We start from the raw sequence: 25,229 nt of genomic DNA on the forward strand, positions 1-25,229 counted from the left end.
AGACGGTAAAAGTAGATTTACTGAGAAATGTCATCGGGATATATTTGTTGTTATATGTATATTTTTTGTTTATTATATGTCGGAACCGCAATCAATCTGGTGGATACTTAACCCGGAAGTAAATACCCTTGTTTATAAGCAACCAAGGTTTAGACAATAGTTTCCTACAGGTTTCTATCTGTCACGCTCGTAAGGACGATAGCATGTAGCTGATATTATTCCACCGCATAATCACAGTTTCGCCACGGTACGACCAGCAGATATGTCTGTAGATACATCGCCAACGCCAACTGGCAGCGCGCAACCAACTGCTAGAAGGGGGAATTACAAAGAGAAACGACAAAATGCGGGGAATGTGTTGAGAAAAAACTCAAAGATGGAAACTGACGAGTTTATGGCCGCTGCTATCGGAGATACAGCATGGCTGAAGCAGAGTCTACGAGACGGGCGAGACGCTACAAAGTTCGACAAAAATGTAAAGTATTTAGAATTCTGTTTTTATGTTTTCTGTAATAATAATAATAATATTGACAACATTATTGCTGCAAAAAATAATGGCTGGTATTTTGTATAGCGTCCGCCGACTGTTGTTTTTTTTCGTCCATAATTCAGCGTACCATAGTCGCTAGTGGTTTAAAGTGTATGTATGTGTGTGTAGACATAATTTATAGAATTTGAAGATTCAATTTGCATTATATTAAACTATAATAGTCTGAATATGTTTTATTTTATCAATAATAGTTCTGATGTAAAAAATGAGTAATAATAATATTATTTGAATAGAACATATACACTAAAAGTAAATACAACATTATCACAGGCATATTGATCCATAGTTACCAGGCTAGAATACATCACTATTTAAACAGTGTTTTCCTTTGTTTCCAGGGCCTTGCAGCGATTCATTTAGCAGCATTACACGGTCGTCTGGATACCTTGCAGATGTTAGTTGAGAGATATAACGTGGATGTCAATCTATCTAGCAATACTGGCTGGAGACCGATACATTTAGCAATCAACAATAGAAATGGTAAAAGGGCTTTACAGTGTGTGGAGTATCTTCTGGCAAAAGAAGCTGATCCATCAGTGTAAGAATTATAGTGTTTTGTAGGGTTGCCATTAGTATTTGTATTGGGAGTTATGGATATTTTAAAGTTGCGCTTTGAAGGCATTCATAAAGCTTTATTGGGATCTCATGGCTATTACTGTAAAATACTGTAGAATACTTTATTTTCGCTTGTAATTTATTTTCGCTATTTTCGCTGAAGGGATGATTCCGTGAAAATAAAATCCAGCGAATATACTTTTTTTCCTATATTTCATATTAAACTCATCAAAACTCAGTGAAAATAAATTCCAAGCAAAACGCCCAAAAAGCCTTTTCAGCGAAAATTAATTCCAGCGAAAATAAAGTATTCCACAGTACTTCATTTTAGATGGAGTTAATTTTCACTGAAAAGACTTTTAGACTGTTTCGTATGAAATTTATTTTCACTGATTTTTGACGAGTTGAATGTGACATGTAAGAAAAAAGGTATACTCGCTGGATTTTACTTTCACTGAGCTATCCCTTCAGCGAAAATAAACTATTTTTTTTTTTAAGTTACATAAATCTCACAATCTGCACATATTCATGATACCATCAGATATACCGGGTATATCACATTATAATAGTCCAAAGACCCCATAAGACGCTTATAGAGTTCTCGTAGAGTGCACTTTAAAATATAAATATGTATGTGTGGCAGCAACTTTATGGTAACTGAAATTTGTGAACATATAAATTATTGAAAAACAGACATTGTATCAATCACTGTTTGAGGTTTTTAATCCTTTGAGCATATAAGTCACCTTTTTTCACAAAATAAAATCTACTTTTTTTGCATTTTTTAAAAGAAATCTATTAACGTTAGACCTCTAGTAAAAAAATATTACCAAAATTATTGAAAAATACATTTAAATTCCTACACTGGCACCCCCATACACAAATCACAAATAAAACTTTCATTAATAAAGCTTGGTTTTGGCTTTTTATTGTTCACCACTTGTACTACAATAACACAGCACTACGTTTAACGCAATTATAGGTACAGATGAATAAATCACACAAAAAAAGTTAAAAGCACAGTAATGTTCAAAATTAAACTGCAGCCACAAAGCCTAGCTAGCGAAGACAAGGCGTGAAACAGTTAATTGCGTCTGTCTCTCATGATGAAGACCGGTATGCAAATGAGGCTATAGCTAAAAATTTAAACATTGAGAGCTATTCCGAAATAGCATAATATTGCACATTTTGGTGGGAAAAATTAAGGAGGTATTATTCCCACCTACTAGAGTATTTTTTTCAGTATACTTCACATGAGTAAATAATGGTTGGTGTGCGACATATAACCCCCTTCCTCCATGAAAGAACAATTATGTTATTGTGGACATGTTTTATTGTCATTTATGTTCCTTAAGGTTATATATTGTACAGGTTAATAGAGATCAGCAGCCCACAGTAACAAATAGTTTATAGTTTACATCGACACTAAAGTGTCAACCATTAAAACCATTTCTTAAAGTAATACTGTATTTAATCTATTTAGAAGTGCAGATGAATACAAAATTACCCTGTTACAGATCTAAAACAAATTTCAGTGAGTCAGAGAGAAGCTGCCTGCATGCGACTTGCATAGATGTAGTTTGAGTCACTGTATTTAATCAGATTGTGAAGAATATCTTTCTATAATAAAATCACTTCCAAAGATATTACAGTATTTTATTATTAGCTTTTGATAGTCTACATACTTTTGTCCTTATTTGCACACAAGACTCAAGATACTGCATTTCTTTACACAGTTTCAATGATGATGATCTCACTCCTGCTCACCAGGCTGCTATTGAGGGCACAGTGAAATGCTTGGAGGCTGTAATCAACGCTGGTGGATTGATTGACACTAAAGATGTCAAGGGTCATTTGCCAGTAGACTATGCTAAGCTATGGGGTAACAGAGAGTGTGCCAGGTAAAGACATTCTCAATTACTCTCACAAAATACAAAATCTTGTTTGTTATTACATTGCAAATCAGCTAACATATTATGGCATTTTCTGTTCAAAATAAATAAATACTTTTTTGTTTGCCTAAGGTTAAGTCAATGAAAACAGAAACTAGTTCTATATACATTCTACAAATATAATAAAATGGTAGACCACTCTCACAAGTCACCGTTTCTATAAATGAATTTTTATACATTAACATCAGACACCGAAGTGAACCAGATTTTGTTTGCAGTGCAATTCATGTTCAAATGTTTCACAGTACCGGTACATCAAATTGTTGTTTCTAGTGAAAATAATTAAATCCCAGCTAAAAATTAAGCACTCTACAGTAATGGCATGACAATAAAAGAGAATTGACTGAAAACAATTACAGCTAGGGTATTAAATTTGTTGAAGTTGTGTCTGGTGAATGTGAATGCCTTGTATTATTTTAAACAATCAGTTGAAATGTTTCCAATGTCCATTAGAAAAGCACACCTGTTATAGTATAGCCCCAGTACAGGAGTCTGTGGTGGTCCTATTATTTTCATATAACAATAGTGGTGTAACAACAGTAACTAATAATAACATGTTTGCTTACTTGGCAACTGCATTGCTCATTGATTGTAACCGTCAGGGAATTTTCAATGCTACCGGTAACATTGATGGGAAATTTATCGATAAAAAAGAAACTTAGGGAAGTTTGTGCACGTTCTGTGAAAACTGGCACCACTTTTTAATCCTATGTTACTGTGTTCATTTCAACCAGTCTAAGGAGTCCAGTTGATTATGTATGCTTCAATTGAACTTTAAAATTTTTTAAAGTTTTGTTTAAAAAGTTTACCAAGTCCCACAGATTAAAGTCAACGGATATTGTACTTGCCAATGATAGTACTGTACATGTCAGTGTGTGCAACAGAAATTAACTTTTGGTTTAAATTTACTTGGATTTTTTTGTATTCATTTGATCAGAGTAATGAGAATTGTTTTCATTTTCAGGATTTTGACAACAGAAATGTGGAAGCAGGATAAAGAGCAAGAATTATTTGAAATGCAAAAATTGATGGATATGAAGAGAGACTATGATGATGAAATGGAAGAAATCAATGCAGCTGATGAGGTTAAGCGACGCTATGAGGCTGATCAAGCGTTTGAAGACTGGTTGGGAAAGAAACAACTCTCTCCACCTCCAAGCAAATCGAACAAAAAAAAGAAAGACAAAACCTCAAAAAAAGATAAAAGTGATGGAAAAACTAAAGAAAAATTATATCAGCCAAATAGTGTTGTGAAACAAGATGGGTTTAGCCAGCGGCAGTCAATGGATGGTGCTTATGGACGTACAGCTCAGCCAGTGGGGAGAGAACCCTCAGTCAAGGCTATCACAGACGGGAAATACATTCCAAATGAAGCACATGCAGTGAGAAGTAAAAGTAAACCACAACAGCTTTTACCGATCCAAGAAAAGCCGCAACATGTACGAAAATCATCAGCAGGAACCAATTACAGTGATGATTCCTTACCAAGATTGCCCAATGAAGTGATAGAGCGGGTGTTGTCAGGAAAGAAAAATCCCCATGACAGGCCGCTTGTTTTCCAATGCAAGAATATTATCGATGTGCAACAAAAAAAGTTTTTACCCATGGAGAAGCGCCCTCAGAGTGAAGTCTATATGCACTTGTCACACGATATCACTTCCCCTCTCTATCCTAGCAATGCTCACATCCTGCTTGCTTCACGTAGAAGCAGCAGCAGCAGCAGCAGTGCCAGTAGCAGCAAAAAGCAAACCCGAGGTGATTCTGCACCATCTTTACGAGGCTATGACAGAGAGAGGGTTTTAAAAACGATCGGCTTGTCCAGTAAATCTAATCATCGGTACCCAAACATTAAGGGGCAGGAATACACATTTAGCTTTAAGATAAAATAATGTCAGTTTTAGTATTTTTTGTAAAAAGTTGTTATTTAGTGTGTAGATAAATACACACTTATTCCAAAACTTACATACACACATTTTGATGGAACTGCAAGGACTAGTGCATTGCCAAATGACTGTTGTTCAAAAACTTGTGTTCAGCAGCTTTTTTTTTAAGCTTTGTAAAGACACCTAGAGACTGTCAGGTATATTATGGCCTCTTGTGTTCTTGGATAGGTTCACATGAAATGAAACCAAAGATTTTTTTAGTGACTATTTTTTAAAAATCAACATTCTCTCTCAACTTTTCCCATGTGAAGTCTGTTAGGAATCATGTTGCAATAGTTTGGTTTTTACTTTGATCATAATAGATATCAGGAATTCAGAATCGTTTATTTCCCAAAATTGGCCAGATTGTACATTAGGAGTGTATATTTAACCAAATTTAACAAAAGTGAAGAATTTTTTGCAATAAAATTTTTTAAAAAGCAAAACCTGCTGGACAATCTTTTAATTCCAACATTTTTTTTTTCCCATTTTAGAAATGTTTACTTAGAATTCATTTTGATCGAAACTTACACAATAACCCTGTCATGTTAGCTTGATATTTACCCTTTATATTTGAAATGTGTGCTATTGAAGTTAGATATATCAGGATTGTACCATTATTTCATTTTATATATAAAATATAAAGATTATTTGTACCAATATTTTAGTTTAATAATCATGTCTGTGCTCAGTATGAGAGAAATATTTACATGTACTGTAACAAAAAGTAAAACTTTCATTAGGCCAAAGAAAATTAAGATTTGTTTTTTGTTAGTGCTAGGCAGTTTCAACGGCAACACTCAGAAGTCTCTACATCAATGTACAATGTAAAAAGAAAAAGAATTGCATCACTACATTTATTACTCCCTAATTTTACTCAGGTCACTGTGACTTCTTGTCCATATTGAGATCATGAGAAAACTGGCTACATTGAAGTATTTTCCAGAATACTATTCTTCTATTTTCAGACTAGCTATTAGTCACCCCCCCTCTCTAAATGATTTCTTGTATAATTTGGCTAACAGATATTGAAATCAATGTAAAAAGAGTGGTGAAAAATTCTGCATTCCATCAATTTCACTGAAAGATGCAATTACACAACAGCTTTGTGATTGATCACATAATCTATAGTAGTTTTATCAAATTAATGTTGCAAGCAACAACTTTGATGAAGCAATGAGCCAATCAATACACAGAAAAGACAGGATGTAGACTTATACTTTACATTTTATATTCCAAGAAGTCGCATCAATACAGCAGTGGCGGATCCAGAGGGGGGGAGGGCATGCCCCCCCCCCAAAAAAAAACGCATGACGATTCATATCATCTGGATTACGCATAGCTTCTCTGTGATTTTCGCTTCGAAATGTTAAGCGAAGCTTGCCCCCCGCCCCAATACATTTTGCTGGATCCACCACTGCCGTATGTATTAAGCGAAGCTTGGATCCCCCCAATATATTTTGCTGGATCCGCCACTGCAATACAGAAAACCAAAGATCCATCTATTCCTTACACAAGAACAAACTAAAGTGTACATTACATGTATGTGTGGTGATTGTCAGTATTCAACAGATGATTACTTACAACAAAAACCAACTACTGATATAATGTAATTGTATAAATGAAAATTTGTTGATGGCTAATCTAATGTTATTAACTTGATCTCCAACCATAAAAACCATCAAGGCCTGTGCTACAAACAAGCTCAATGAGGCTTATCAAGAGGTAGATTTACAATACATGACAGTACCCAAGATTGTATACACTGTATATTTTATTGCAACTATTAAAAGTACTTGATACCCTCAATGATAGCAGTATGACTTGCATGACCAGTTCATTTATGAAAATTAACTATTACCCTACATGAACATAAAATATGAACATAAAATACAAACTTGTCAGGTCATTTTATAAATGACATAATATATTAAACTTACAAGATTAGTCGTCTCACAATTCATAAACTGTAGAAAAAAAATGTTAAGCCACAACACATATTAGTAATAATTAACACAAAGTAGGATACGTAAAGATGATCTATTTTTCAGGTAATATTCCACAATAATTTGTCTACTTCTTTGCAAATTATAATCTTTAAACTCGAATAGCAAAAACTGTTGTGCAATACATGTATAGTACATTTGTTTCCATGTTAATTTGAAAACAGTAAAACAGCAATTTGGCCAACGTTTCTGTCAATGATATGTTCATAAATTCGAAATAAAAAAAAAAAACCATTGACAAAATTTCAGAAACTGTTAACTCTATCACTGGCAATGACATCCAAACCAGTTTCTATAAAGACGTAAAATCTAGTGAAATAATTTGGCATGATAATCTGGCTAAGACCCTTTATTATACATGTGTATATTCACTTACATCCCCTTTATTCACTCAGCACTCTCCCTTCACCGTAAACTTCTATTATTACACATCCCTCTTCCCTCCCATAGAAAACACTGAGATTGTCTCAATTGCTTTCAAACTGTGAAATAAGTTTAACTTGTATCTCACAAAAACATGAAATTAAGTATTCTTCAAAATATATTATTGCAACATACTGCAGCATCAACTATAAACATTTTTATTTTTCTGAGCTCGAAAAAACAACACACGAAGTGGCAGGAATTTCCACCCAATAAGTTTTACTTGAATAATTCAGAAATACAAAGTGAAATGTCCCATTTATCCTTCCATCTACAAGTAACCTTATTTTAGTATATTTTTAACAGTACCTCTTAGCAGAATCCAAGTGACAACACACAGGGTTACTGCTTTGTTTAACACAATGTCGTCCACACACATAATCCTAATATTGTATCATATAGTATGTCACAGTGAGTCGTCAATGGAACATATCTGATATGGGTCCCATGCAACGTATAAAATGCATGTAAATGAATTATCTACCTACACAGAATTCATGCAACAACTGTCTTTAAATGCACAATTATATACGCATGGCAAATGAATAAACATGTTTTTATAATGACCCGATACAAGCCCTACTACAAAACTGCCTTACAAAACATCGCAATGATTAATGGTATTTTGGTAACCAAGGAAATTTAAATAATGAAGGTCCATAGACTGGAAGACATTCATTTTTGTGGACAAGTTAATATGTAAACATAAATACAAGTTTGCACAATGCCTTTATAATGAACAAGTCACTTGAGTATTTCGTCAGATAGCATGAACATGTTAAATTTTGTATTACTCCGGTAGCGAACTTTTCACTGGGATCACAAGCTTTGAAATGACAGCAATTTTTACTAAAAGTACAGCGATTTACAGTATAGCTTCCAGGATCTTGAAACATCTAGAAATAACTTGTTCTCAACATACACCTACTAATAATAATAAGTGAAACGTACTAGTGGATGGAAAAATCTTTCCGTCAAGCTTATCGCTTTGAAAAATAATAAAACGTGCCTTTACACAAGGAGCTCAGTACTTCCATAAAGACACTCCTTTCAATTATGTTGATGCAGCACTTATCAAACTGACTCGTTAATAAAATAATTGTCTTAAAATGTCTTGTTCCTCGTTGGAAACACTTTTTCCTGTAAATAATCGAAGACAGACAAAATTCCATATCTTTTGCGGCTTTTCTTGAAGTAATTACTCACAACGTCATCAGAGTCTGAAATGTGAAAAAAGGGGTTCATATGGTCAACTCTTTAGAAGCATGTGTACTTGGGGTATGTGACTTTATCTACTCAATTTGCACGCATTGTGGGGGAAAAACAAAGATTCACCAAGGAATCTGCCTTATTTCGAATTTTTGTGAATTCATGCACATTAAGATATTTTTTTTAAATGTTGCTAAAAGAAATTTGACCACGTAATCACATATATATATAAATTTAGGCTATCAAATAGACCACAATCTCTCTGATGATGGACGGACACACAACCATTGTGCCATAATCATGGCTACCCAAATTGTATTTTCTCTATTACCCGTAAAATCTGTATTAGAAGCCGCATCCCTAATAGAAGCTGCATCCATTCTTTTTGAACAATTGAGACCCAAAAATTTCCCATTTCTCATATGTGTAGATGCTCTAATAGAAACCGCATCCCCTCTGTTGCATTGTACAATTTTAATAGAAGCTGCGGCTTTTAATACAAATTTTACAGTAGAAGTACATCTCAAATAAAAGTACACATAAACCAACAAGTTTTTATAGGCTTGATCATTAAAATATGACTTATTTTGACCATAGACATACCTGTCATTTAAGCACTTGCACTACCAATAGATCAAGCATGGTATTCAAAATATAAATATCCTAAGTACTTACCTCCACTTTGCCTCTGTGGTTCTGATAATGTTGGCAATACATTTTCATTAGCTGACAGTGAAACAAAAAAACTGAACGGCACCAACCACAGGCAAATTGTAAAATATGACAATACCTGTTGAGAAGTTAACAAGAAAATTGGCAATCATTAATTAATCAAAGACACCAGAAAACACAGGGATAGGCAATTGCTGTCTTTTCTTTGGATTTAAATGTGATTTTGAATGTTTGACAATGTAAGATTACATTTGAACATTCCAAGAAGAGTTACAATACAAACATACAAAGTCAAAGAAATACTAAATAAGATAGACGAATTTCAAAACAGAAAAATTCCTATGCAACGCATTATGAGCCCCCGAATAAATACTGGGACAATTCATGTTTTTTTCCTGGAAAACGGGTTACAGAACAACTTGAAGTTGACCGGATATTTTCTTTGTAACTCAATACAAGTAAATGATAGGATATCTTTATTCGTTTTGTCAAATACCAGTAAGGACAAGTCTATGTTCAATCCTCTTTAATATTTGTCACAGTTGCCTGTTGAATAATTCACTGATTTTATGTGATTCACTTGGTACCTGCTTTGCAATTGAACATAAAAATTACGTTATCAGATTTTCTGTCAATCTGAACTACTTTTGATGATGCCATTCATACTCATCTCTATGTTACATGACCAAGTAATCAGCTCTAAGAGTTCTGAAAATTTTCAACTGTAGAATCTTATAAAGGATATCAGTAATGTAATTTTATTTTTTTTCTAGTGCCATCCATGTTACAAGGATGAATAGTTAAAGAAAAATATAGGAATCACTGTACAAATGTTCTGGAAAATTGCACAAAATATGTGACAAAACCATGTTTTGTCAGTTTTAGGCCACATTACCACTGTTTCATATTGCAAAAAATGTATCTAAATTTTACAAATTCAGAAATATTGTCACTGTTGTATATGCTGAAATAAGATGACGCTTCACAATGTGTGACGAACACACTACTTCAAACTACTGTTAGTGAAATCTATCAAACTTTGTATATGCACATCATATTTATGTAAAAATATGTATTAATGTACATGTAATTGATTTGATTGGCACATTGTCACAGAAGCATCACATATCACTGCAAAAAAAACTGGGTATACACTAGACTAGATCTGCTATTTTCTGTTTCCATTTTACCCAGGTTTTTTTTCTCTGTCAAAGTTTTTTTGAGTATTAATACTATTATTAACAAATAATTATTAGTGTCACTATTAGTTCAGAGAATGTTCTGTACCACTCTATCAGTTTATTTTGCTGTGAACTATAATTTTTTTATGTAAATCTTCTACTACAATGCATTGTAACCAATCACACACAAGTATTTCAGTCACGTGACTCTTACCTCACCAAATGGATACCACACTGATGCAAAGTACTGGAAAGCTAAATAATGATTCACCACCACCATCACTGGAATAAGAGACAATGTAACAAGAATTAAACACTGCAGTAAATACTGAAATAGATTAATATTGAATATTCTCAGATTTGATTTTTTTTTTTTTTTACTTTGGTCTCTTGTTCATCAATACACTGCAGGGAGCATGCGTGTGACATTCAGAAAAAAACGCTTGATATACTAGTAGTAGATATTGATAAAGCTTCATTGACTTGCATGAGTAGATATGATTAGGTAGATGCTTGAGGCGAGATCAATATAATATTCGTCAGATCATTCTAATGCCCGCAAGTAATAACCTTTTAAAATGCATTAGTTCCACTATGCTGGCTAATAATAGCAGATAAGACTTCTTCCATTATTATTCCCTGATTAAGTAATTAATACCGTAGGAAAATCCAACAACTTGAGATACCATAATTGATCGTATGTCTGCCATTTTTGTGCTGCTGTTGTCTAAATGTTGCCCATTAAGGGCATGGGGACCTGTGCTTATATCAATTCTTCTGGATATATCGATATAGCAAGCAAGTATAAATGTAATCTCTCATTAAAATATTTTTTTTTTGTATTTAAAACACCTTATTTGATTGGAGCATACTTTCAAAGTTTACATAACATATACTGATGCCTGGTAATTACTACTAATAAAATGACATTACAGTGGTCTTTGTGAAGCGATCTACATATCCTTAAAGTATCCTTAAACTATCAAAACAACAAATGTTTACAGAAATTTTAAGTTCGAGAGATGGGTTCATTGCCAATAGTGCTAGCAAATTTATTGACAGCATTTTATTTTACTATAAGTAATTTTACTTAGACTTTAGTTATTTATGTATTTTCTTTTGTCTCGTGTGTGTACTTGTGTTTTATTATATTTAATGTCTTTTGACCACAGATAATGTAACAAAATATATTATTTAGTGTCAAATAAAATATACTATACTATACTATACTATTACATTTCAAGAATTTACTTCTTGATGAGGGAGTTCAACTTATTTCTTCTGGAAGCAATGTTATATTCTATCTCTTGGAAGTATTGAACATACCTTTTATAAGCAATAAAATTTAATTTTTGTTTTCTATACCGACACTGATATATATATTTCTTTGCCACCAGGATAAGGAAGTTTAACAGGCAAGGGTAGTCTTCGTCACCCAACAAAATTTATTTGGGGTCAGGAAATCTATGTAGATTTAATTTATTTCCCCATAACAAAAAGAATGACTCCCAAAAATCTCTCACATCCATGCATTCATAAAAAAAAAGTGTAACAAGGTTTCAATATGAGATAAACAAAAAGTACATTTGTACTATAGGAGGTGACATCTTACATAGAGTTTCATTTGTATACAAAATATTGTGTATTATTTTAAACTGAAATTCTTTTAATCGGGTATCTATAGTAACACGAAAGGGCATTTGGTATATAAATTACCGTCCACCTCCCTGATTGCCTAGATACCCTTCAAAATTCACTTCCAGTCAATCTGGCTTTAATGTTAGACTAGCAGATTGATTCTAAAAATAAAAATACAGTATATGCAATAAAACTTACCACAACCAATAAGGAACACTGGTTCTGTGAGTTCAATGAAAGGAAAGTTTCTAAGAAGTAAGGAATAGATAATATTGCTGAACAGACCCGTCAATGTCACTTTCAGCGGAAACTCTTCAAATAATATCAAGCCTATGTATACCACAGTTGTGAACTATGAAATAAGAATGAAAACAAATTAAGAATTCATTTAGGCTATTCCATCATTTCACAAGATGTAAATCTTTTTCTATACTAGAACCATATATAGTAAACATATTTTTGAGGTTAAAAATACACAGTAATTTAATCGATTATATGCCATGCTTTCAATAATTTGAGTTGATGACATTAGAATGCTGAAAATGGGAAAAAAAATTGGGGTCATTTAACGATTTTTCTAGACACACAAGTTCAAAATGTCATAGAAAATACTCAAAATTTGCATATTGACACTGGTGTTTATGAAGAAATTATTTCTTCATATCTCAAAATCTTGCTTATGAAAGGGGATAAAAATGTCAAAAAAATGATTACTGATGCAAATACTAATATTGTTTAAATGTTTCACAAAATTTATATTTTATTCAGTGACAGACTGGTGCAAAACAGCTACATGCTATTTTAGCGAATTTGACTCAACGTAAGATTTAACTGAATCTCAATTCAGCGAAAGTGTCAACGATCTCATCATGAGAATATACTTTCTTCTAAATTAGCAACATCTTGAATTTAGCGAAAGTACAAATTAGCTAAATTAGCTAAAATAACAAGCTACTAAAAGAAAACATTTTATAGTAGTTTTCTATTATATACAATAAGAAGTTATATCCCATAATGCATTGCATATATGTGCAGTATTGTGGTAACATGCTAGGTGATGAAAAATTTAAATTTGGGGGCAAACTGATGAATTACTTCGGCAAATGTAAAAAATCCAATTTACAGTTATTTTATATCACTTTTCTTTATTCAACTTTTCATCAGTTTATTTCACCATTTATATTTTTCAGCAAGGGATTATGGATAAAGTACAACATATCTACTGTTGTGAGAAATTGAGAAAATGATTTCATTTATAACTTCAACAGTTGTACTTCAAATTGGTGGAATATTTAGAACTAGGTAGCATATATGTACTGGTGCCGAACATGCATATAAAATATTTGTTATGGCAACAGAACAAAAAATATTTATTTTTTGTGTTATAGATGAAAGCATTTTCTCAATTTATCTTAACATTGGATATGTTGAAACTATCAACATTGTTATTTTGTTTGCAAACAGTGAGTTATAAAATGCAATACTCCTGGTTGGGTTGCCTTTTTTGTTCACAGTAATACTAGTACATGTACTACATCATCAGAAGCCCCCAAAACACCCCCTTGATAATAAACCCACAACAATGGAGTAGCCTAGCATTATCTGAACTACCGGTATACACAAATGGGAAACAAGATGACCAAATGACATTACATTATAGACAATCCTGATTTGATTGTTAATAATAAATAAGATGGTGTATGCCCTATAGCATGCAAGAACTAAATTAACACTATGCAGTCTGTTGCCATGCTTTAAGTTACATCTGGTGTTCTGTGATTACAAAAGAAGTGATAAGATCAAAGCACAGATCCAATAATCTAAATCCAATCAGTACAACTTCCCACATTAACATAATTTCTAGCTTCTAGCTTTTCACACATAATGCTCTAGTTGTAGCGTATGCAGTTACTCTACTAGTAAGTTACCGACGTGGTTCTATCAAATCGGGTTCAATACACGTCCCACAGTGATGTACACAATGCATGTAAAAATATTGTTTCATTAACCGAAATTCGACTTGCATTGTACGACAACTGTAGCATTTCATGCACCCAATTAATGAACATTTGTTGGGTTCATGTGTACTTCTAATAGAACAAATATGGTATTTATCTGGGTCAATCTCTTATGTACGATAGATCATAGATGGATGGAACTAAACATCATGTTGTAATTTTCAAAGGTGGCATTTACTATTGTGCAGTCAATGTCTTGTACACAGAAATACCAAATTCACACATGGCACTCAAATTTGTCGTCAGGCCAATAATCTGATAACAAACCTCATTGTTTAATACCTTGAATTAATAATATAAGATTAACAGCTTGAAGGTAAATATGCAGCATAAGTAAAGCACTGACCCAGTATGTACACAACATGAACAATTAGTAATAAGCATAGTTAGTAGCAGGGATGCTTACCCTGGCATTTAAAAGTAACCGGTGGTTTCAGGAACACCAACTGTACATGGTGAAAAAGAGACCTCCTTGATGTGATGTACTACCAATGTAGTCCTTGTGTGGTATACATTTTTGAATTTGGTTTTCCATTGAAATCATCTTGCAAAAAAGATATTTGCTTTTAAATTCAAAAAAACTTACAATGAGAAAGACTTTAATGATTTTAGCAGCCATGACTGTGTATTCTTCTACAAGTTCTGCTACATAATAGAGACCAGCAGCTGTAAACAAAGATGTTTAGTTAAAACATGTGTTATATAGAATACAATGAACAAGCTGACAGCAATTCTCATAACTACTTGGAATTCATTGCCGTTTATTTTAACTAGATTGGTGACTCATTGTTATAATGATCCAGCATCTACTTCCTCTGGTGATCGCAGGCATGTTATACAGAAAACCAGGGTTTGTTAAATCATGGAGCTATAAGTTCCATGGTTAAATCATTGTTTTGCATCTTACATCATGTTTTAGGTACTAAGAAATACACTTACTCAGATTTTTAGTGATTGTGAACAAAAACGAAAAAATGTAGGTGAATATTCTCAAATTGGAAACGCAAAAGCAGTTAAGCAAATTAGCTTTTTCCACAAACAAAGTTTTAGAGCTTTCTGAGATACAAAGTCAAAACTTTATTGGGTGACCACGAGTCTCTCTGAACAAAAACCTGTCGCCCTGATTGAAATGCCAACAGCTTATGAATCTAATTCTAATCCTGCCCCTCAAGGGATCCTCCCCCCATTTCAATTATATATACCCCTCATATTTTTATTTGAAGGGGCATATTGAATTATGTTGGAAGCTGGAGTGTTTAGGTTTAGGGTTCAGGTTAGGGGTGAGGGGCCTTAAGTTAAAGAACTTTTTTCCCCTCAGATACAAATCCACTTTCTGTTACAAATGAGTGCATGTGGTTTAAGTAACTGTGATTAAAGGACAAAATTGCATTTCAAAAGTAAAACATAGTAATGTTTATTTGAAGAATAATACTTCAGATGCATGTATCAATGATACATAAACTTATTGTTTAAATTTGATATATCAGAGCAGGTGTTCCAAAGGATAACTTTTACACCCATGAAGATACCTGAAACTACCAACTGAAGCTCAAGTACCTCGGTTACACATGTGCAAGTAAATAAATAAAGTATATGTCTGATGCATCAAGGAATATTGAGAACAAATTATATCAGAACAATGCTTTCACGGCAAAATTAAAACATGGAGACATAATGATTTAATTAGACGAATTCTTATAATTTAATCAAACAATCACATAGACCTTTGATTAAGTGATAATTGGCGAGATGGGTCTTGTCAATGTTTTTTGTTTTTTTTAAATGTACTGCACAGGATTTGAAGTTCAGGAAAATAATAGCAGGAAGTCTAAATTTAAACAAAATACCAGAGTGTTAAGCACATATCACACATATGAGGTAACACATGTTATAAATATATTGCAGACGTGGTTCACACTGCGGGATTCACCAGACTTCATTGATACAGTGTGCGACGATTTAAACTTTCGAGTCCGATTCGGACTTCTGGTATTTTGCAGAGTTCATTTTGTTAGAGTGAAAATGCAGAACAAAGTGGAACTTACCAAGTGACAGTGTGATGAGACAGATCTGCATAGCCATTGCCACCCAACTCAATAAGTAAATGAACCACATTTTGCAAGCCTATGTGTATTCCTTGTTTCGACGACGAAATAGGGGAATTCCAAAATGGCGAATGTTGACCTTTATGTTGTGTTGAGGGCGCTGTAACTTGGAGTAAACCATTATCATTTAAGTTGAGGGGTGCTTGTTCCCATTTTAAGAATCGTCAGGAAGCAGTGATTCGTGCGAGTTTTTATTTAACACCTACCTACTATCTGTTTTTTAGATAAAATAAGTTGTGCGCTAACAAACTTAGACAATAATAAATCACCAACAAATTTATAACGAAACCTACTCATTCGAATGTTACTTCCTGTAATACCTTTCCGTAATATAACATGCAAGCTGCCGTCTGCAGAACAATACAGGAAAATCTGGCAGACAGTGTGTTGATTATGTGCGCAAGGGAGGATTTTATTTTGGTCATTTTTGTCCAGAACTGAACTTTGAGTCATGTCAGACATAACCCAATCGTCTGGAGTAGTTAGCGAACGAGATGGGTCAGAATTCGAGCAGCAATAACCATTCAAATAGCAGAGGTAAGAAACGAAACGCAGGCAGCTTTTTGCGAGCCAGTGCACGAATCGTGTGTACATATTGCAGTGTTGACGTATTGAGTGGATGGACAAGTGTGATAGTATATGTGGTTGCGTAGCTAGTAGAATGAAGCAGCTGATGATCAGTGTTATTTATTGTGCGCTGGAAACATCATGGTTTTGCCCTATTTGTCAGGGGGCGTGTGGCATGCTGCCGTGACGAGATGTGAAACTCTAAATATAGGACAACCATCGGCGAGTGCAATCGAGGCAGCCTGCAATGCCTATAAGTGTGAGACGTTTTTTACAAAAGATCACATTCCAAACTACACATGGGATAACATTCTTTTGTTGGTACGATTATTGGCAGTTCTAGTCGTGTTCGCCGATTAACAATACACACTGTTTATTGCCGTGTATTTATAAACATCGGCGTACAAAATAAAATTATGGCTGTGGAAACTCAACTTGACCACCTACACCAGTTCGCCTCTGTTTAAAAAATGGACGGGGACACTGACTCATTGTCATGTGGGATAGCCACACCTGTGTCTACAGAACCTCTAGATTTAGGCTTAGATAAGAACATCCCAGGAGGGGTGTGTTCACTTTCATATGTTTCACTAAATTGATTTTGAGCATTCATCAGTTGTGCACTCATAGTCAGTGAACCAACTTGTAGGACTTCCCAAAACATTTGTGTTTTTTGTTATTGATTATCAGTAAACAGACGTTTTTTTATGTGTTGAGCTCAATATGCTATATTATTTTCAGTATTTAGGTTATATTAGTATAAATTTTGCAAATTAACAATTATATAAATTGTAATAGATTGTAATGGATGAGGGGATACGACTTTGGTGATATGCAAAAAGTTTTAAACAAATTCAAAATTTAAGAAATGTTATAAACCTTGATTATTGGAGTTTACTCAGTCACACTTTCTATCACGTTTTACAACTGTAATTTGTCAGAACAACTAATTTTAGAAATTCATATGATATTCAGAAAAAAATCATTTATCATATCACGCATATATAAATTTATTACTCATCGATACATAGACGTATGTCTCTACATTAAGTTTATGGCAAATTTTTGGCTCAAATTTGCCAGAAAACCAGTAAAAGTATTGATTTAATTCAGCAATAATTTACAAGTTTAGAAAAAAAAAACATTCCTGCCAAATGAATACATTTACTTTTGTGTACCAATGAGAATTAAATCAAAACTATTCATACACATAAAAAACATAAATTAACTTTTCCAAAATAAGTCTAATATACCGTATGTTATTAATTTCAGATGGTGCAAATAGAAGTCATGTAAAAAATATGAATTCTATATATACCAATGCAAATTATGCGAGTTCACGTTTTGGGATTTTAATAAAATCTTCATACAGCCACATACATGGTCATTAAAGTTGTATTTATTATCTTTGGTAAAGTAGTAATATTCACATCTTAACATAAAGAGTGCACACTTCTGGGGCTATGTTAATAACTTGTGTTGTAAATGATAAAGATACAACAAGAGGTATTTCTGATACACACAAAACAGACAGCCTTTCAACTTTTACAGTTTCGTCAATGCCATAGGAAGTATAGGCGTCATCTATTTTATTAATCTTGACATGCTATAAAATTAGATAAGTTTATCAAAAATCTTGCCAAATCAAATTTAGTCTGGGATACTTTTATTTCGGGCATTGAATTTTAACATGCATGTTTTTGAAAATAAACATGTGAATGTTGGTTGATTGACTTTGTTACTTTTTCTTTCTTTTTTTCTGAGCTTTTTTTCCCAATACAAATGTACAAGCAGAAATTCTATTTTGAGCCATTACTAGCAAGATGATATTTCTGCACATGTACACATGCGCATTCTATAGTGACTTGTACTGACACTCGGGCTCACTTGAGCGATCCCCTTTTTTCTACATGTCGGTGATTTCCATTGCTTAATTAATTAATGAACAATTGTCATATAGTAGAATTCCTTCAGTTTAGAGACTTGATATCACCTGCCAAAAGGAATAGTTTTTAAAATTTATGATTTAAGTTATATTCGTGCATTGAATTGATGAATTGTAGGATCAATCGCCAAGTAGAATAGGAGGGAGATATTTGATCCCCAAGATGATGTCTCAGATAGACAGGATTTCCTCCTGTCGGAATGATGAAGATTGCATTCAATAATAGATTTGTCATGACAAATATGGTGTTATTAGTAGTCTGTCAGACTACATAATTTGTTTGATGATGCATGCAGGTTGCTTGCCCAACCAATCAATAACAGTATGTATTTAGAGAGTTGTTGACTGTTTGATATTTTACATCTAGTTTGTGATCACTTCTACATGGACATGTGCGAGTCTGATCAGTTTTCTAGGTCTTGAACAGTTTTATTGATTAAATGTAAATTTCAATGCAGGTTTGAAAATCACTTTTATTCTGTTTTATGAGATGAATTTATTTTAATGTTAATTTCACAGCTGGATCAGGACGTAGCCAGGATCGGCTGACGGGAGTGGCATTAACACCTCCAGGTATTGTGAGCAATAGTAACAGTCCAACATCCACGTCATATAATGCTAATGAACCATTGAAATTTCATGGTCTGCATGGAAGTAACGTAGTTCTGTCACCTGATGGAAAATCAGCACGACGGTCAGGGAGTTTCTGTAATGCGATTGTCTTCACGAACAGACCGGTGAAATGCATGGAGAAAGTGTCTATCAAATTTACGGACACCACTGGGAATTGGAGTGGTGTGATACGTTTTGGGTTCACCTCCCGTAGTCCTGTGGAACTCGGCACAGCACCCTCGCTACCACGTTATGCATGCCCTGATCTAACCAGCAGGCCTGGCTTTTGGGCCAAGGCATTAGGGGAAAGCTATGCAGATAAGAATAACGTGCTGAGTTTTTGGGTCAATAGACAAGGTGAAGTTATGTATTCTGTTAATAATGATAACAAAGGAGTTTTCTTCAATGATGTGGAGACAAATGAACCATTATGGGGCTTGATGGATATTTATGGTAACACAGTAGAGGTGCGATTGACAGGTAGGTTGACTAAATTTGCATTGTTTACATCTATCTGTAAATGCGTAACATATGTATACGTAGCAAACCCCAAGCATTTACGGTAATCCAGATTTTTATGTTGGATTAAATACAGAATGTTATGCTACAGTAGCAAGTATTCACTAAATATTTCATAGCATATATTGGACTGTTGCCAGCAGACATGAACATATATTGCTGAACTCAGAAGAAGAAGAAAAAAAATTATGTAAGTGGATATGTAGAATGTTTTGCTGAAATGTACACTTTTCATTATTTTGAGGAAATTAAATATTAGGGATAATTGTACTAATAGATGTTCCACACAAATGACAAAAACACTCTGAAAGTGGGTAGTACTCATATAGGTACAATGTATAATAATACCTGACATGCACAAATGTTAAAACATCAGTCTTAGACATCAGAACAAAATACTTCAGATTTGTATACAATAAAACACTATGTTGTATGCAAGGTACCGGTAATGAAGTACTTTGCTAACAAATTTATAGCATGTACACAGAATTATGCCAGAAATTTATGAATGTGCTGTTGTTGGCTAAAATTACAGATGTTTGATCTTTTAATACTACCATAATATGCATTCATGAAAGTCGCTGTCACTACCAAGGACGCCAGTGCAATTTTCACTGCTACGAAATTTTGTGAAAATTTGTCTCTATAGCTTCGCAAGTAATAATATTAATGTGCAACTCAAGTACCATTTACCACAGAATTTTGTACAGAAGCATCATGTACCATATGCAAACTCACTGACACTTATGTATACTGTATATGCCATGCTTCTGTGTAATATTAAAGGATTTATTGCTTCAATACAGTAGTCTGATGAAAGAACCTTATGGCGTGTACGTATAAAGTGTTATAATGGGCTAATGAAAAAAAACCTCAACATCAAGCTTTACTATGTACACATACTTGAAGAGAAATGACAGATAAATTATGCTGCAGTATATTGATTCATAAGTAAATATAATGCCTTGATCCGGTTTCCGCGTTTTCTGTCATGTATTGTTGTGGGGCGGAAAATTTTTTTTCAAAATGGAAAACCAAAATAACTATTCTCTTGTAGGGCATAGCCCAAAATAATTAATGTAGTTCCTTGTTCTGTGTAGCTCCCTCATTATAAAGCGATCAGCAAATTTCTAATTAGGAACAGATTACACGATGTATTGTCACATTTTGTGTGTGAAACTGATATATTTATTTGAGTTTTGCATATTATTATGGAACCCAACAAGTCTTGCTTCATACTGTACATTGTGGTCAGTATTTGCCGGAATGTTCATGCATTGTGTTCAAGAAATACTGTAGATGCATTTATTATTCACTGAGTTTTATTTTTGTTGATAAATTAAATCTGTTAAATTAAATCCATTTCATTTTCAACAGTAAATTGTTAAACTTTGAAAATTCATTCATTCTCTTTCTTCCATGCTCTCTCAATCTCATAAATTGAGATTCATGTCACAATTTACTGAATATCTTCAGATGAAATTTTCTTCTTTTACTCATGTCATCTACTCTACCATTAAACTCTCGAAAAAAAATCTAGAGCCTAGCTGTGCTTTGGTCCTTGATCAGGAAGGGCACTGATATATTTTCAATTCTGTAATTCAATAAATGAAAAAAACAGGAAGTGTGGGAAACTAAAAACTACTTGGCCATGCATCAGATGATACCTGTCAATTATTATAAAAATCCAGACTTAGTGTTGAACGGTAATACACAAATGTTTTGCTTTGCCAGTTATGACCTGCTTTGCACATTGGACACTGTTTACATGTAGTTCTTTTATTAGGTCTGTAAGGAGGGGGAAAAAAGAAAGAAAAACAAATTACAATTTATTTTTTAACCTTTCATTCATGTTAGGAATTCAGAATATTTCTTTGAGGAAAATTGACCCTGTATGACATAGAATAATACAGCAATTCTCTAGATACCTCCAGCTTTCAATACAATCCAGGTAATAGTAAATGGAAATGATATTTTTGTAATGGCTTGTGGGATAATAAATGCTATTGAAATAGAAGTCTATTTTTTGCTGTAGTTGATTTGATCAATTTTCATAATTTTTTTATATTAACTCTAATTTTGTTTAATCTAATTTAATAATTTAAAAAGCACAGTTATCACTATTTTTGTCAAGGTCAACCACAGTTTGAAATCATCATGGAATGTACTTTGTAAGTTTTATTATTTTGGAGAGAACTTATTAACTATTTAAACTCGCGTTGGAAACGAGTATATTTTAATAAGTATAAGTGCTCTTTAATAACAAAGAAGTTTAATCTGTTACGATTATATAGTCAAATTGACTCACTTGCAACATAAGATTGTGAAAAATCTGTCCCTTTTATTTAAATTTAGCTTTGTACATTCATGTCGAACTGAACTGAACCGAGCTGTACAGTTCAAATAAAGCGCATGTAGTTACTACAGACATGTACACACTTGTTTTTTTGGGGTTAAATGCAACCCTGATGGAGGCTAAACATTGTAACAACATTCCACATGGCCCAAAATTAGGTCTACAGGTACTATTTTCACCCAAAATAACAAATTTATTAATTAATATTGTTAACAGCAGGGGTGCTAACAGTCAGTAGAATGGATTACTCATGTTACAAAAAAATGAGGATATAAATATTAAATTTCAATATTGAGTGTATATTTCAGATGAAAATCTGCTGGGTAAATAAAGGACTGAAGCCAACTTTGTTTAATAATGTGGTTAATTTTTAACCCATTTCATGACAATCATGTCTTTGTTTGCTGGCTTGATACCTTGGTGCTAGGGTAATATAGACTTGCAGTCAATCATACCACATTCCACACTTGCTACATCATTGATGAAAGCATTTTTTTTAATGTTGTGACAATATAGATGTGTCATAGATTTATTAGTTTTCTACAGCAGTGTAGGGCTCATTGCGAGTTTTCCTAAGATGGTAAAAGTGATCGGTTTGTCACATCAGTATATAATTCTTGGCACTGTAAACAGATTTAATTCTACGAAATACACATGTCCTGCAAAATGTTGTACCAGTGAAGATTTCACTTAGGTCACATGACAGGCAATACACAGCGACTTTCATAGAGCGAACCAGCATCAAATTACTAAAATTTGTGTCAGCAAAAATTTAACTGTTTGCGTTATACTCGCTTATTAATAATAAAGACATACTTATTGCAATTTAGTTATACCCTGGTAAAATGATACATATTTGCATTTAAAAAATTTTGCTTATCAACTTTACGCTTATTCCTCACTAATGAAAAAAAATTGTTCTTGGCAAACCAGGAAATTACATAAACATTCCACATAATTCGTGCATAATATCTTTGCATATCAATTACCTAATTTGCATACCGTAATAGTGAACATGCTCTCATCACACAACATTTGGTTCCATTTAAAAATGAATTTCATTATTAACTATTAATATTAAGTTGAAAAGTTGAATTTATATTAACTATTTAGTATGTATTTGTATGTATACATTCAATCATAATTGCACATAAAAAGAAATCATGGGAATATAGTGGTTACCAGCAACCGCCCATCAGTATTGTTATACAAAGTCATATCAGGAGTAATATTGCAGATAGTAACACTCAGTGTTTTATTGAAGACATTGCATACTGGATCTGGTCAACATATCTAATATATAGTCATCTATATAGTCATCTGACCTCAATAAAAATGCATAACTATCATATCTGCAACATTATTTAGTGCAAATATAGACACTCAACCATTGCTTGAACAAAAATTGCTGGGGGGTCTGCTGTCATCTCTGATTGTTTTCATGTTGAAAAAAATAAATTTTATTAGTGTACATGTATGTATTAATTAGTTTCAACTTGTAATATGAAGTCATTCTTATGTCCTGGATCCCATAATGTATATATTGTACAATCAACACAAGTTTTATTTTTTTTACTGTTCACACTTCTATTACTTGTGCACGCGTGTACACAGCTTGCAGTGCACAACTTTTATTTGGGATATATACCTCATGCACACGTCCTCTGAGATTAGATTGTGTGAGAATTTAGTGCAACTTGATACTTGCACATATCCACAGTAAAATGTTCATACACATGCAGTGTGGCATGCTTCAGTTGGGCACAGAGTGCATATGAAGGGTAATTCCCTTTACATCTTTAAATTTTCTTCTGTGATACATTGTATCAATTGCTTTGAAAAACACTGGGCAGGACAGACTTATTTGATCTCCATATGAATATAGTTGTTTAAATTAATACACATACTGTAGTAGACCTATGTATCGAAGTATTCCTATTACTAGTTCAGTATTCAATTAGACTAAAATAAACACTTGTAGGGTTTTTGAGTAGTTTCCAATGTGTAAGGGTCAGTGCTAGGTTTAATGGTGTAATAATTAACAGCTGTGCACTCCATGAGTGTGGAGCCACAGATTTGTCTTATTCAAGGCTGGATATCTGTCATACTTTTATCACTGTCTACTGATATATCATTGTATTGAAGTAACTCAAGTATGAAAAAATGAATAATAATCTTGAGGTAGTTTGAGAATTTTTTTTTTCACTGTGGAGCAATTTACTGTGTGTGTGTACAATTCATTGAGGAAAAGAGGTTATTATTGTATACTGTAAAGGGATTAATTATTCACTGGGTTTTAATTTTGCTTATTTTGCTGACTGGAAAATGCGCTAAAATAAAACCCAGTGAATATGTAAAATTTAGCATAGAACACATTATTTAAATGATAAAACCGTGAATTTAAAACCCACTGAATACATGTATGCCTGAAATGGTAAATAAGCGAAATTTAAACCCAGTGAAAATTAGTAATTTTACAGTATAATAGATAACTCTTATACATTATACCAGACTAAATAGTAACATGACTTCTACATCGCATGTATGCAAGCAAAATTTCAAGAAATAAAGAAAACAATATTAACTATTGAAACCGGAGTGTAAAAATGCCAATTTTGACCATTATTTATGATTATAGAGCTCTCTGTTTCTTGAAAAATTGTCTAGTATTTATTTATGTAAATCGGTATTGGTACCAATTAGTATTGGTATTTATTTATGGTATGAACTTGTAACTGGAGTAATGAATGTACTAATGTAAGACGAAAATAATGTATCAGTTGGCTCAAAACTCTTTAAGTCTAATCTGTACTGTAATAAGGAATTTTGTTTCTTATCTTTTTGACATATATGCTCAATTATCAAAGAAGCTGACAGATTAGCCTTTTTTAGCTCCGCTGTCAACTTTGTCGAGCGGAGCTTATCATATGAGTGTTCTTGTTAAAAACTGCGATTGCTTTGATATTATATAGGTAAGGTACTACATGTGGACTTCTCTC

General features: G+C 33.2%; 3 protein-coding genes across 3 annotated transcripts in view; 2 read left to right on the forward strand and 1 right to left on the reverse strand.

Annotated features, from left to right (window-relative positions):
- Positions 1-155: 155 nt before the first annotated feature.
- LOC100377534 (uncharacterized) lies at positions 156-5,639 on the forward strand. Its single transcript, XM_002738120.4, has 4 exons — positions 156-475; positions 889-1,088; positions 2,842-3,006; positions 4,022-5,639. Exons 1-4 carry the CDS (start codon positions 263-265, stop codon positions 4,944-4,946), a joined length of 1,503 nt encoding a protein of 500 aa, XP_002738166.2. The 5' UTR covers positions 156-262; the 3' UTR covers positions 4,947-5,639.
- A 1,096-nt stretch (positions 5,640-6,735) lies between these two features.
- Positions 6,736-16,332, reverse strand: LOC102802159 (protein TEX261-like). The gene is made up of 6 exons (XM_006820625.3): positions 16,172-16,332; positions 14,713-14,792; positions 12,307-12,460; positions 10,685-10,752; positions 9,293-9,407; positions 6,736-8,628 (listed from the first exon to the last, which is right to left on the reverse strand). The coding sequence occupies exons 1-6, from the start codon at positions 16,239-16,241 to the stop codon at positions 8,513-8,515; spliced, it is 603 nt and encodes a 200-aa protein (XP_006820688.1). The 5' UTR covers positions 16,242-16,332; the 3' UTR covers positions 6,736-8,512.
- Positions 16,333-16,601: 269 nt separating this feature from the next.
- LOC100377387 (protein neuralized) overlaps positions 16,602-25,229 on the forward strand; it is a 31,080-nt gene continuing 22,452 nt past the window's right edge. Inside the window, exons 1-2 of the mRNA XM_002738119.3 lie at positions 16,602-16,768; positions 19,263-19,835. Coding sequence (XP_002738165.1) covers positions 16,726-16,768; positions 19,263-19,835 — 616 coding nt within the window. The 5' untranslated portion in view covers positions 16,602-16,725. The remainder of the gene's footprint in view (positions 16,769-19,262; positions 19,836-25,229) is intronic.

This window comes from Saccoglossus kowalevskii, chromosome 10 (genome assembly GCF_978046115.1).
Source record: "Saccoglossus kowalevskii chromosome 10, keSacKowa6.1, whole genome shotgun sequence".
Lineage (NCBI taxonomy): Eukaryota > Metazoa > Hemichordata > Enteropneusta > Harrimaniidae > Saccoglossus > Saccoglossus kowalevskii.